The 15,768-nt window shown below is 33.2% G+C and overlaps 1 protein-coding gene across 2 annotated transcripts in view; it reads right to left on the bottom strand.

Annotated features, from left to right (window-relative positions):
* Window positions 1-4,182: 4,182 nt before the first annotated feature.
* wb (wing blister) overlaps window positions 4,183-15,768 on the bottom strand; it is a 173,667-nt gene continuing 162,081 nt past the window's right edge. For both annotated transcript variants that reach the window (XM_076413869.1, XM_076413868.1), the window contains exons 30-34: window positions 11,679-11,988; window positions 9,035-9,319; window positions 8,811-8,976; window positions 7,050-7,412; window positions 4,183-4,629 (exon numbers count right to left, since the gene is read on the bottom strand). In XM_076413869.1, the coding sequence (XP_076269984.1) occupies window positions 4,478-4,629; window positions 7,050-7,412; window positions 8,811-8,976; window positions 9,035-9,319; window positions 11,679-11,988 (1,276 nt within the window). In that variant the 3' untranslated portion in view covers window positions 4,183-4,477. The remainder of the gene's footprint in view (window positions 4,630-7,049; window positions 7,413-8,810; window positions 8,977-9,034; window positions 9,320-11,678; window positions 11,989-15,768) is intronic.

Here is a 15,768-nt window from a genome sequence, read left to right on the forward strand (position 1 = left end):
ATATATATGGAAAAAGTGTTAAAAATTTTTTCCTTTCCGATTTAGCTTAATCCCTCAAAATACATGTATTTTGGGGTGATGAAAACGTAAATGGAGTCAAGATTGCGTTAGAATTTATTGTTTTTAAGATATATGACATAAAAAGAAATCCTACATTTTTTTGAAAATATACTTTTCGTTGTATAACTTTAAAACTTGTGGATTCATAAAAGTTATTATACCACCATTCGATTCGGCGTAAAATTCTCTATAAACCCTGTAGTTTTCATAAATCTCCGATTAGTTGAACGAAAATGACAACAGAAATATTGAAAATGGCAAAAAATCGCAAATTTTCACGACTATATATATGGAAAAAGTGTCAAAAATTTTTTCCTCTCCGATTTAGCTTAATCCCTCAAAATACATGTATTTTGGGGTGATGAAAACGTAAATGGAGTCAAGATTGCGTTAGAATTTATTGTTTTTAAGATATATGACATAAAAAGAAATCCTACATTTTTTTGAAAATATACTTTTCGTTGTATAACTTTAAAACTTGTGGATTCATAAAAGTTATTATACCACCATTCGATTCGGCGTAAAATTCTCTATAAACCCTGTAGTTTTCTTTAATCTCCGATTAGTTGAACGAAAATGACAACAGAAATATTGAAAATGGCAAAAAATCGCAAATTTTCACGACTATATATATGGAAAAAGCGTCAAAAATTTTTTCCTCTCCGATTTAGCTTAATCCCCCAAAATACATGTATTTTGCGGTGATGAAAACGTAAATGGAGTCAAGATTGCGTTAGAATTTATTGTTTTTAAGATATATGACATAAAAAGAAATCCTACATTTTTTTGAAAATATACTTTTCGTTGTATAACTTTAAAACTTGTGGATTCATAAAAGTTATTATACCACCATTCGATTCGGCATAAAATTCTCTATAAACCCTGTAGTTTTCGTTAATCTCCGATTAGTTGAACGAAAATGACAACAGAAATATTGAAAATGGCAAAAAATCGCAAATTTTCACGACTATATATATGGAAAAAGTGTCAAAAATGTTTTCCTCTCCGATTTAGCTTAATCCCTCAAAATACATGTATTTTGGGGTGATGAAAACGTAAATGGAGTCAAGATTGCGTTAGAATTTATTGTTTTTAAGATATATGACATAATAAGAAATCCTACATTTTTTTGAAAATATACTTTTCGTTGTATAACTTTAAAACTTGTGGATTCATAAAAGTTATTATACCACCATTCGATTCGGCATAAAATTCTCTATAAACCCTGTAGTTTTCGTTAATCTCCGATTAGTTGAACGAAAATGACAACAGAAATATTGAAAATGGCAAAAAATCGCAAATTTTCACCACTATATATATGGAAAAAGTGTCAAAAATTTTTTCCTCTCCGATTTAGCTTAATCCCTCAAAATACATGTATTTTGGGGTGATGAAAACGTAAATGGAGTCAAGATTGCGTTAGAATTTATTGTTTTTAAGATATATGACATAAAAAGAAATCCTACATTTTTTTGAAAATATACCTTTCGTTGTATAACTTTAAAACTTATGAATTCATAAAAGTTATTATACCACCATTCGATTCGGCGTAAAATTCTCTATAAACCCTGTAGTTTTCATTAATCTCCGATTAGTTGAACGAAAATGACAACAGAAATATTGAAAATGGCAAAAAATCGCAAATTTTCACGACTATATATATGGAAAAAGTGTCAAAAGTTTTTACCTCTTCGATTTAGCTAAATCCATCAAAATACATGTATTTTGGGGTGATGAAAACGTAAATGGAGTCAAGATTGCGTTAGAATTTATTGTTTTTAAGATATATGACATAAAAAGAAATCCTAGATTTTTTTGAAAATATACTTTTCGTTGTATAACTTTAAAACTTGTGGATTCATAAAAGTTATTATACCACCATTCGGTTCGGCGTAAAATTCTCTATAAACCCTGTAGTTTTCGTTAATCTCCGATTAGTTGAACGAAAATGACAACAGAAATATTGAAAATGGCAAAAAATCGCAAATTTTCACGACTATATTATATGGAAAAAGCGTCAAAAATTTTTTCCTCTCCGATTTAGCTTAATCCCCCAAAATACATGTATTTTGGGGTGATGAAAACGTAAATGGAGTCAAGATTGCGTTAGAATTTATTGTTTTTAAGATATATGACATAAAAAGAAATCCTACATTTTTTTGAAAATATACTTTTCGTTGTATAACTTTAAAACTTGTGGATTCATAAAAGTTATTATACCACCATTCGATTCGGCGTAAAATTCTCTATAAACCCTGTAGTTTTCGTTAATCTCCAATTAGTTGAACGAAAATGACAACAGAAATATTGAAAATGGCAAAAAATCGCAAATTTTCACGACTATATATATGGAAAAAGTATCAAAAATTTTTTCCTCTCCGATTTAGCTTAATCCCTCAAAATACATGTATTTTGGGGTGATGAAAACGTAAATGGAGTCAAGATTGCGTTAGAATTTATTGTTTTTAAGATATATGACATAAAAAGAAATCCTACATTTTTTTGAAAATATACTTTTCATTGTATAACTTTAAAACTTGTGGATTCATAAAAGTTATTATAACACCTTTCGATTCGGCGTAAAATTCTCTATAAACCCTGTAGTTTTCGTTAATCTCCGCTTAGTTGAACGAAAATGACAACAGAAATATTGAAAATGGCAAAAAATCGCAAATTTTCACGACTATATATATGGAAAAAGTATCAAAAATTTTTTCCTCTCCGATTTAGCTTAATCCCTCAAAATACATGTATTTTGGGGTGATGAAAACGTAAATCGAGTCAAGATTGCGTTAGAATTTATTATTTTTAAGATATGTGACATAAAAAGAAATCCTAAATTTTTTTGAAAATATACTTTTCGTTGTATAACTTTAAAACTTATGAATTCATAAAAGTTATTATACCACCATTCGATTCGGCGTAAAATTCTCTATAAACCCTGTAGTTTTCGTTAATCTCCGATTAGTTGAACGAAAATGACAACAGAAATATTGAAAATGGCAAAAAATCGCAAATTTTCACGACTATATATATGGAAAAAGTATCAAAAATTTTTTCCTCTCCGATTTAGCTTAATCCCTCAAAATACATGTATTTTGGGGTGATGAAAACGTAAATCGAGTCAAGATTGCGTTAGAATTTATTATTTTTAAGATATGTGACATAAAAAGAAATCCTAAATTTTTTTGAAAATATACTTTTCGTTGTATAACTTTAAAACTTATGAATTCATAAAAGTTATTATACCACCATTCGATTCGGCGTAAAATTCTCTATAAACCCTGTAGTTTTCGTTAATCTCCGATTAGTTGAACGAAAATGACAACAGAAATATTGAAAATGGCAAAAAATCGCAAATTTTCACGACTATATATATGGAAAAAGTATCAAAAATTTTTTCCTCTCCGATTTAGCTTAATCCCTCAAAATACATGTATTTTGGGGTGATGAAAACGTAAATGGAGTCAAGATTGCGTTAGAATTTATTGTTTTTAAGATATATGACATAAAAAGAAATCCTACATTTTTTTGAAAATATACTTTTCGTTGTATAACTTTAAAACTTGTGGATTCATAAAAGTTATTATACCACCATTCGATTCGGCGTAAAATTCTCTATAAACCCTGTAGTTTTCGTTAATCTCCGATTAGTTGAACGAAAATGACAACAGAAATATTGAAAATGGCAAAAAATCGCAAATTTTCACGACTATATATATGGAAAAAGTGTCAAAAATTTTTTCCTCTCCGATTTAGCTTAATCCCTCAAAATACATGTATTTTGGGGTGATGAAAACGTAAATGGAGTCAAGATTGCGTTAGAATTTATTGTTTTTAAGATATATGACATAAAAAGATATCCTACATTTTTTTGAAAATATACCTTTCGTTGTATAACTTCACGGATATGTTACATAAAAAGGAATCCACCATAAAAATTATATACATAGATTTATACCACCATTCGAATTGTCATTAATGTGTCATTATATGAACGGAAAACAACAACAAAATTGTACTTACATTTTTATATCACCTTTGGAAATCATTTCTCTTCTCCTAGAAGTCACTATAAGCATTAAAGGAAGACCCAGGGTATACTACGAAATGAAACACCAATTTATACTTAAAATGTATTAGTTTAGTCATCAAAATTGTTATAAATAATTCGATCTCCATACGAGAATATTTACATAATTTAAAAATAACTGTTTATTTACATATAAAAGAATACACTTGTTATTTATTGTTATCGAGGAAGAAACATATTGTTCTCAAACATAAATAAATATATACAAAATAAATTATGTACATTATTGGCAGTGGTTTATTATGTATTGACTATGACAATGTTGTACCTTATAAACTTAGAGTAAGCTAATACTTGGTGGTAGGTTTTTTGGAGTCGACGTTTCTAGGCCGCGGCGACCGGACAAGAGTTCAGCAGGAGGTTGTCCAGCTCGTGCATGTGGGCCCACTCGATCTTGCGCCCCTCTATTCTCAGATTCTTGATGCACCCTTTGAAGTTCTCGTTCGTTCTGACCGCGTCCAGGCTCTCTTCGTTGTCTGAAACACGATGTAGTTCAACGATTTGCGTTCTATAAACGTCTATGCAGTAAAACAGTGGACTCGCGTCATCTAATCTTATGACGTCAATACGTCGCAATGTTGCCGCACTTAACTTTGACATATGACAATATCCTAATGTAAAGAAAATAAGAAAACCAAAATAATGTCATCAAATATAATTTATGTTACAACCGTATGTTCAAGTAATGTATTTTACTTTCATTATAGAGCATATTTGCCTTTTTATGTTTAGTTCTTGTTTCCCTCGTCGCTGTATTGCTTTTTCAAGTCACTTTGATCTCATCATAGAGAGAGAAAAAAACCAACACACCAGTTTGGGTTTATTAACAAGTATTCAACAATTGACCAGGTCCACAGAACAACAGATGTTATTGAGAAAGTCTACGGAAGTAAAAAAGTATGCTCAGCTATATTCTTAGATGTAGGAGAAGCCTTCGATAAGGTTAAGGTTTGGCCTTGTTCATAAACTACAAAAAATGCTACCAAAACAACACACCAAATTTTTAAAATCATACATTACAACCAGAATGTTTAGAGTCAAACAAGAAGAAGTTTACTCTACAATAAAAGAAGCTAAAGTAGGTGTGCCGCAAGGAAGTGTACTGGGGCCAATTCTTTATCTACTCTACACTTGTGATATACTATAAATGGAGTATATTACGATGACTATATTTGCTGACGATACTGCGATTATAGCTATCGGAGGCAATAGTGAAGAAGCCTCACGAAAATTATAACAGGCAAGTGACAATATAAATAATTGGACACAAGCTTGGAAAACAAAAATTAACGAAAGTAAATCTGTGCTTGTGCAGTTCGCCTATACAAGCATCAATAACGTTAAATAATACTATCATTCCATATAGCAACAACGCTAAATATCTCGGAATGAATCTCGATGCAAAACTTCGCTGGAAGGAACATATAAAGAAGAAAAGAAAATAACTGGAATTGAAATATAGGAAAATGTACTGGCTAATTGGAAGAAAATCACAATTATCAATACATAATAAATTGCTGTTTTATAAGCAAATACTGAAACCTATATGGACATACGGAGTTCAATTATGGGGATGTTCTGCAAAGAGGGGGGCAATTGTAGGCGCGGCGCACCCAAATACTATAAGACTACATCTACATCTAGACCTTCAGGTACCCACAGTCAGTCAAGAATTCAAGAGAATTGAAGTATTGCAGCTTTTGGATACCACCAGAACAAGACAAAGACTCAAAAGAATCAAACTATCTGGTCTTGTGTAGTGTTATGAGGCGCATATAATAAAAAATACAGCAGTGACATGTGTAAACATTATTTCACCAGAGACTGAGATAGGACCGATGGGTCCTCCTAGTTATATACCTAGATTTAAGTTATCCTAAAGACAAATTGTAGGTTAGTTGGAAACGACTAGTAACAATGTAATAATTAAATAATTTAAAAAAAAAATTATTACTGTATTTCCCCTTAGTTTCTTCAGTTACTATCAGTGTAGATTTATCTTGATAGTTTAAGATTTAACACTGACTAACACTGAACAATTACACACATATCCATGCACACAAATCTTTAACTCTCTACAATACATTTTTTTCAGTTATACTATATTAATTATATATACTTATCTTCATCACATTAAGTCACCGTCACTTTTTGAGCCACTATTCAAGTCAATAACTAAGCTATTAATTCACAATTCCATTATTTGTCAGTTTCTTCTTCTGTGTGCTTGATGGGGTTTATCCAAGCAAAAATATTTCCACATATCCAAGCAGTTCTTGCTTGTATATTTTTGTCGACTTGCATGTCTAATGTATTAATTCTTTGCTACCTAAGATCTCTTTATCTAACATATCCTTAAGTATTCTTAAGTATTTTCCAGTGTTGAGAAAACTACTTATATTTCGTAAATTTGATCTCGAGTAGAATTAATATTAAGGTAATTTTGATTTGTCGCCCGCTTAGTATCATGCTTTCTTTTCGGTGAATCCAAAAATAACTTTTTTTAGGAGATTTTAGTCACGGTATCAATACTTACTTCTTTAACACATTTTACTGATAAGAAAGGGCCGCCATTGCATCATTCCTGGTCGAAGTTATCGTTTAAACTTTAAAGAGAATTTATTTCTGACTGACTATTCATTAGTTTCAAACAAGCAAAGCGCCAAAACAATGTTTGCCGATTATTATCAATAATTTTTTTAAAATAATTTTGTAGACATTTGATGTTCGGACGCCATCAGACATTTTTAACTATAATAAAACGAGAAGAAAAATATTGTCTGGTATTAAAACGAATGTACAATCTGAAATAAGCAATACGTAATAGATCGCGTAATAGATGAGGTGAGTTCACTGTTATTTTGGATAGATTATATGTCTTATCTGTGCGTGCTACCTGGTAAACCTCCAATGTACAAGGGCGCTACCGTCTCTTCGATGGCGGACGAGGAGGCCTCGCTTTGGACCCAGCTCTTCCTGATGCCGTCCACGATGACCGTCAGTTCCGTGCTGGAGTACACGGCGGTCACCTGGTGCCACATGTTGTTGCACAGCGCGAAGTCCGAGTTGAGGTTGTTGATTACGCTGGATTCGATGCCGTTGCCCAGATTGATCCTCATTATCATGGCGCCGTCTTGCAGTTCAACATACAGGGCGGGATAACGGGTGGTACCGGTGACGGCCAGCAGGATACCGTTCTGCTCGCTGGTGCGGAAGTCGAAACTGAACTCCAAGAACTTACTAATACGGAAATTTCGCCCTGAAATGATTTTTTTGTTATTAGTTATAACGATATCGCAAATTAAAAGTAATAAGCTACTAGTTTTTATTCTAATTTGATTATTTATATAAATTGTTTAATTGCATTAACCTCTTTTCATCTAGTATTAACTTTCAAAAGAAAGCTGTTAAAATAGCATGATATTCTGCTCATGAGTTTGTGAGTTATTGTGCTAAGAATGACACTATTGTCTTTATTTTCAAAACAATGGATCGAAAACAATTTCATGTTTTAACTCTACATTGCTTCTTGATGGAAAAAATACCGTTTAAGCGAAGCAATGACTTGCAAAATGTTGTAAGGACTCGGCTCTGCAAACGTTGGTTTACTCATTTCAAACGTGATCGTAGAAACACTGATGATGCAGGACGCAGTGGATGTCCAAATGAGGTGGTAACACCAGAAAACCTCAAAAAAATCCACAAAATCGTTCTGAATGATCGAAAAGTGAAGTTGCGTGAGTTAGTTAACATCTTAAAAATATCAAAAAAAAAACGTGTCTGTTCAAAGTGGGTGCCGCGTTTCTTCACTGTTGACCAAAAACAAGAATGTGTTGATGATTCTGAACAGTGTTTGACCATGTTTAAACGTAACAAACCGGTCTTTTTGCGTCGATTTCTGACAATGGATAAAAAATGGATGGACACTCCGAAATCAAAACAGCAACAGGTGTCAGGCTTATTTTGAGGCAAAAGATAAATCGTTCTACAAAAGTGGTACTGGAATATTAGAGCAGCGCTGGAATGATTGTGTGGCTCTTGGTGGAGGTTACGTTCATGAATAAAGTCAATTATGAGCAAAAAAACACTCGAGACTTTCCGGCAATGTATTAGAACTCTAATAGAATATATTATCTATTATAAAATTGATAACAATAAAGACAAATGAAAAAGGGAAATGACGTTATAGAGGAATATTTTGATTATATTGCCTGCTGCATGAGCTCTTTTTTTTCATTTGCACTTATTTATTTATATTTCTTTATTTTTATTATATTTGTGTCCTCATTTTTATTTACATATGTTATATACTTATATTATTTACATTTATATTTGTATAGGATATAAATATATACAAATATAGGAGTTTATTTAAATTAATTTTAAAAATTAAATTTGGTTTCCATCTGACTACCAATACCAATTTGATGACTAATCAAAACAAAATATTTTCTCTAGCGGTTTCTATATAACCAATTTAAACTAACCAATCAAATGTCGTGTTTTCAGCGTCATCGCTGAACCATGAGTAGTATTGCCTCGGAGCTTACTATAGGAAAAAAATATCGCAACTTCTTTTAAATATACGTTTTTAAATATTCGCTACTTTATGATAAAATATATCTATATCTATAATAATCTATACTAGAAAACATACGGTAGATGGCGTGCGCGTCGCCTCCGAAATAAGCTCCTTCCTCAATTCGAGAGTAACACTGCCTGACGTTGTTGTACTGCACCTCCTTGCGTTTTATCGGTAGTTTTATCTTGTCGTTCACCAGCAGATTCTTGATGCAGCCTCTGAACGGCGTGACCTTATCCAGCTGCAAACCGTACACGTCACGCGCTCATCTCCACCGAAACTTTTTCATTTTAACTTACCAGCTCCGGATAACTGATGTAACCGTTGGGGAAACCGCCAAAGTACAAAGCGTTCCCGGTGTAGGTCTTGGAAATCTTCGCCCGTCTCTTCATTCCACCGTCAAATATTTGCAGCGTTCTGTCGTTTTTCTTCAGCACTTTGATCTTGTGCCACTGGCCGTCGTTCATCTTCTTAGTGAAGGTCAAGGGCCAGCGACGGGGGGGTCTCTTCTTGCTCTTCGTCGTCAACGTTATCAGACCGTCTCTGATCTCCAGCAGGTAGTATTCCGGAGGCATGGTATCACCCTGAAATTTATCTAGGTTAATTTGTTGGTATATATATATATATATATATATATATATATATATATATATATATATATATATATATATATATATAGGATTTTAAGACTCAAAGAATCTACTTGTATTCAAAGGAAATAACAACAGGAGTGCTAAGGGAGTGTTCTTTACCTAGGGTTGAACAGTATTTGAATTACTTTTTTTAAATTAATCTCCTAGAACGTCAACAATCTGCCCGTGGGCAATAAGTATTATTATGTGATTTCAGTTATATAATATAACCATCCTGACATGTAGAAGATCACTTCAGTAAATGATCTGCTGTACAACTTATAATATAAATCTTATTCTAGATGCTATTCTAACTTATTCTAGAGATTATTAAATTTCACTCTATGTGTCTTAATCAGTTCGTATGGTAGTTTGCGTTTGAATCTATGCACTGCACTGTCGTGAACGTGTGAACGTTTAGCTGTTTGGCGAGTGAATTGGGATGCACTAATAGTTTTTCAGATTACTTACACTCCGAATCACACTCGTTATGGATTCTGTGGGGATATCGCGCTGAATCAGTTTGTTGGAGATGTAATATGGGCCATCGACTATGACTCGCAACATTTTATTCTAGAACCTCTGGAGGATAGCTATATTAAACTTGCTACTTGTACTCCACAGTTCAATACCATAGGTCCAAATGGGCCCAAGTATTGACTTATACAGTAAAACCTTGTTATACAACGATAATTTAGATTTAGGCCCTATCAGGCAGTACATTTGGTTTAGTTTAACCCCAAGCTGTTTGCGTTTTGTCACTATATGTTTCCATGTCAAACGTCGATCGAAATACATCCCCTGTGAAATATCAGGGGATGTTGTCTGCTTGCAGAAGTTCATGGTTAATTAATTTTACTGAAGGACATGTTCCTTTACAAAGGATGAATGTCACATGCGTAGATTTTGTCTCATTTGGTTTGTTACGCCACGTTTTCAACCACAATACGACTTTGTTAAGATGAAGTTGGAGGTTTCTTGTGGCTGATATTGGATTCTCGTGTGATGATAAAACCGCTGTATCGTCAGCATATGTTGCAACAGTAGTGTTTCTTGATTCGGTAGGTCAGCTGTATACAATAGATATAACAATGGGCCAAGAACACTATCCTGCGGAACACCCGAATATATTGGGTGTAGGTCAGCGTATTCGTCACCCTGTTTAACAACAAAATAGTCTGTGAGTTACGATTTCAGCAGTTGAAAGTTCGTATGGCGCAAAAGCCTTTTCAATTTAACATGCAGTCCAGAGTGTCGAAGGCCTGAGAAATATCGAGAAATGTAGCGGAGCAATATTTTTTATCGTTTAAGTTTTTGTTAATTTGGTTGACTAATCTATGTGTTTGTTAACGGAAGTCAAATTGATGGTCTGGAATAATATTTCTCTCCTCTGCGATTATTTTGAGTCTCTTAATGTATATTTTCTCGAATAGTTTAGGGATCACAGGTAACAGGCCTAGGCAGGTCTAATATTTTCGCAGGTTTAAGAATCATAATGATTTGAGCCACTTTCCAAGTGCTAGGAAAGTAATTAAGTCTTAGCGTGACAGCTCTTTCCTGCACTTTCCTGACAGTTCTTTTAACACTCTTCCAGTTATTAGGTCAAAACCAGGAGCTTTTTTAGATTTGATTTCTTTATGTATTGTTTGTTTTACTTCCTTAACAGTAAATTTCCCATGTGGCAGATCCATTTGAAACGGAGTGTTAAGAAATTCATCTATGTTATTTTCTTCTGTTGCGGATATTCCGACGGGTACAGATTAAATACTGTTTTTAATTGTTTATAGAAAACTTCCGCTTTATCTTTATCATTCCTAGTCCAGGTATTGTTGTCAATTTTAATGGAAGGATTATGTTGTTGAGATTTTTTAAATCTTTTTTGTTACTTTCCAGAAAGAATATTCCGTTGCATCAGTTGGCGTTAAGTCTTCTAAATAGTTTTCCATTCTTTGATTTTGTTCCTTAGTTATTAGCTCTTTCAGGACTTTTGTGGATAACGCCAGAACAGAACACAGACTGAAAATAGTCAAACAATTTACTCTTGTATAGTGTAATGTTGTAAGGTGCATTTAATAGAAAAACAGCAATGTTAATATATAAATATTATTACACCAAAGACTAAGTTAGGGCCGATGGGTCCTCCTAAGTATATAAATAGATTTAAGTTATTGTAAAGGTAAATTGTAGGTTAGTCGGCAACGACTAGTTATAATGTAATAAATAAATTTAAAAACACTGTATTTGGCAGTCATCTATAACGTGCATTGGTTGTTATATTGCATGGTATTCATATTATCTCCTGTATGCTTACCGCTGAAATAAATATCATCCCGTTCGGTTCGAAGGTCCTCAATTCGAATTCTACTGTGAACTGATGATCATTGAAAATATTCTCCATCTGGATATAGCTTTCGTCAGATTGGTCACCGAAGCTGACAGCTGACGGTTCTGTAGGATACGCAGCTATGGGCGAGCACCTTTCGGTGTTCTGCATCGTGTTGGTGGCCAGAACGGACACTGCGAGGTCTTTTAGCGTGACCGTCGGGATTTTTAACGGCTCTTCTCTGCCTATCTTCGCCTTGAGGAAGGATTCCACGGTCTCGGAACTGAACATTATCTTGCTGTAACGAGATAACGGTAAATTAGGGTTTGGGAACTATCGACTGAAAACGACTATTGACTGCTTAGTAATTTACTATTTTGTACTAACGACTATTGCATTCGACTACTTTCAGTCGACTACTTTTGGTCGACTAGTTTTAGTCGTGACGAGTTCATACTAGGGAGGCCGAAAAAATATCGATATATCGAAAAATATATAAAACGTCTATCGACTGATTAGTAATTGACTACTTTGTAGTATCCACTCTTGCATTCGACTACTTTCAGTCGACTAATTTTAGTCGTAAGTAGTTCCTACTAGGGATGCCGAAAAAATATAGATATATCGAAAAATATAGAAAACAACTATCGACTGATTAGTAATTGACTACTTTGTAGTATCCACTCTTGCATTCGACTACTTTCAGTCGACTAATTTTAGTCGTAAGTAGTTCCTATTAGGGATGCTGAAAAATATAGATATATCGAAAAATATGTAAAACGACTATCGACTGATTAGTAATTGACTACTTTGTAGTATGCACTCTTGCATTCGACTACTTTCAGTCGACTAATTTTAGTCGTAAGTAGTTCCTATTAGGGATGCTGAAAAATATAGATATATCGAAAAATATGGAAAACGACTATCGACTGATTAGTAATTGACTACTTTGTAGTATCCACTCTTGCATTCGACTACTTTCAGTCGACTAATTTTAGTCGTAAGTAGTTCCTACTAGGGATGCTGAAAAATATAGATATATCGAAAAATATAGAAAACGACTATCGACTGATTAGTAATTGGCTACTTTGTAGTATCCACTCTTGCATTCGACTACTTTTGGTCGACTAGTTTTAGTCGTAAGTAGTTCCTACTAGGGATGCTGAAAAATATAGATATATCGAAAAATATAGAAAACGACTATCGACTGATTAGTAATTGGCTACTTTGTAGTATCCACTCTTGCATTCGACTACTTTCAGTCGACTACTTTCAGTCGACTAATTTTAGCGGTAAGTAGTTCCTACTAGGGATGCTGAAAAATATAGATATATCGAAAAATATAGAAAACAACTATCGACTGATTAGTAATTGACTACTTTGTAGTATCCACTCTTGCATTCGACTACTTTCAGTCGACTAATTTTAGTCGTAAGTAGTTCCTATTAGGGATGCTGAAAAATATAGATATATCGAAAAATATGTAAAACGACTATCGACTGATTAGTAATTGACTACTTTGTAGTATCCACTCTTGCATTCGACTACTTTCAGTCGACTAATTTTAGTCGTAAGTAGTTCCTATTAGGGATGCTGAAAAATATAGATATATCGAAAAATATGTAAAACGACTATCGACTGATTAGTAATTGACTACTTTGTAGTATGCACTCTTGCATTCGACTACTTTCAGTCGACTAATTTTAGTCGTAAGTAGTTCCTATTAGGGATGCTGAAAAATATAGATATATCGAAAAATATGTAAAACGACTATCGACTGATTAGTAATTGACTACTTTGTAGTATGCACTCTTGCATTCGACTACTTTCAGTCGACTAATTTTAGTCGTAAGTAGTTCCTATTAGGGATGCTGAAAAATATAGATATATCGAAAAATATGTAAAACGACTATCGACTGATTAGTAATTGACTACTTTGTAGTATGCACTCTTGCATTCGACTACTTTCAGTCGACTAATTTTAGTCGTAAGTAGTTCCTATTAGGGATGCTGAAAAATATAGATATATCGAAAAATATGTAAAACGACTATCGACTGATTAGTAATTGACTACTTTGTAGTATGCACTCTTGCATTCGACTACTTTCAGTCGACTAATTTTAGTCGTAAGTAGTTCCTATTAGGGATGCTGAAAAATATAGATATATCGAAAAATATGTAAAACGACTATCGACTGATTAGTAATTGACTACTTTGTAGTATCCACTCTTGCATTCGACTACTTTCAGTCGACTAATTTTAGTCGTAAGTAGTTCCTATTAGGGATGCTGAAAAATATAGATATATCGAAAAATATGTAAAACGACTATCGACTGATTAGTAATTGACTACTTTGTAGTATGCACTCTTGCATTCGACTACTTTCAGTCGACTAATTTTAGTCGTAAGTAGTTCCTATTAGGGATGCTGAAAAATATAGATATATCGAAAAATATGTAAAACGACTATCGACTGATTAGTAATTGACTACTTTGTAGTATGCACTCTTGCATTCGACTACTTTCAGTCGACTAATTTTAGTCGTAAGTAGTTCCTATTAGGGATGCTGAAAAATATAGATATATCGAAAAATATGTAAAACGACTATCGACTGATTAGTAATTGACTACTTTGTAGTATGCACTCTTGCATTCGACTACTTTCAGTCGACTAATTTTAGTCGTAAGTAGTTCCTATTAGGGATGCTGAAAAATATAGATATATCGAAAAATATGTAAAACGACTATCGACTGATTAGTAATTGACTACTTTGTAGTATGCACTCTTGCATTCGACTACTTTCAGTCGACTAATTTTAGTCGTAAGTAGTTCCTATTAGGGATGCTGAAAAATATAGATATATCGAAAAATATGTAAAACGACTATCGACTGATTAGTAATTGACTACTTTGTAGTATGCACTCTTGCATTCGACTACTTTCAGTCGACTAATTTTAGTCGTAAGTAGTTCCTATTAGGGATGCTGAAAAATATAGATATATCGAAAAATATGTAAAACGACTATCGACTGATTAGTAATTGACTACTTTGTAGTATGCACTCTTGCATTCGACTACTTTCAGTCGACTAATTTTAGTCGTAAGTAGTTCCTATTAGGGATGCTGAAAAATATAGATATATCGAAAAATATGTAAAACGACTATCGACTGATTAGTAATTGACTACTTTGTAGTATCCACTCTTGCATTCGACTACTTTCAGTCGACTAATTTTAGTCGTAAGTAGTTCCTATTAGGGATGCTGAAAAATATAGATATATCGAAAAATATGTAAAACGACTATCGACTGATTAGTAATTGACTACTTTGTAGTATGCACTCTTGCATTCGACTACTTTCAGTCGACTAATTTTAGTCGTAAGTAGTTCCTATTAGGGATGCTGAAAAATATCGATATATCGAAAAATATATAAAACGTCTATCGACTGTTTAGTAATTTTCTACTCTATACTATCGACTCTTAGATTCGATTATTTTCAGTCGACTAATTTTAGTCGTAAGTAGTTCCTACTAGGGATGCTGAAAAATATAGATATATCGAAAAATATGTAAAACGACTATCGACTGATTAGTAATTGACTACTTTGTAGTATCCACTCTTGCATTCGACTACTTTTGGTCGACTAGTTTTAGTCGTAAGTAGTTCCTACTAGGGATGCTGAAAAATATAGATATATCGAAAAATATAGAAAACGACTATCGACTGATTAGTAATTGGCTACTTTGTAGTATCCACTCTTGCATTCGACTACTTTCAGTCGACTACTTTCAGTCGACTAATTTTAGCGGTAAGTAGTTCCTACTAGGGATGCTGAAAAATATAGATATATCGAAAAATATAGAAAACAACTATCGACTGATTAGTAATTGACTACTTTGTAGTATCCACTCTTGCATTCGACTACTTTCAGTCGACTAATTTTAGTCGTAAGTAGTTCCTATTAGGGATGCTGAAAAATATAGATATATCGAAAAATATGTAAAACGACTATCGACTGATTAGTAATTGACTACTTTGTAGTATCCACTCTTGCATTCGACTACTTTCAGTCGACTAA

This window comes from Rhynchophorus ferrugineus, unplaced genomic scaffold (genome assembly GCF_030347505.1).
Source record: "Rhynchophorus ferrugineus isolate W39M unplaced genomic scaffold, kcgeb_rfMv2 rfM9, whole genome shotgun sequence".
Classification (NCBI taxonomy): Eukaryota; Metazoa; Arthropoda; class Insecta; order Coleoptera; family Curculionidae; genus Rhynchophorus; species Rhynchophorus ferrugineus.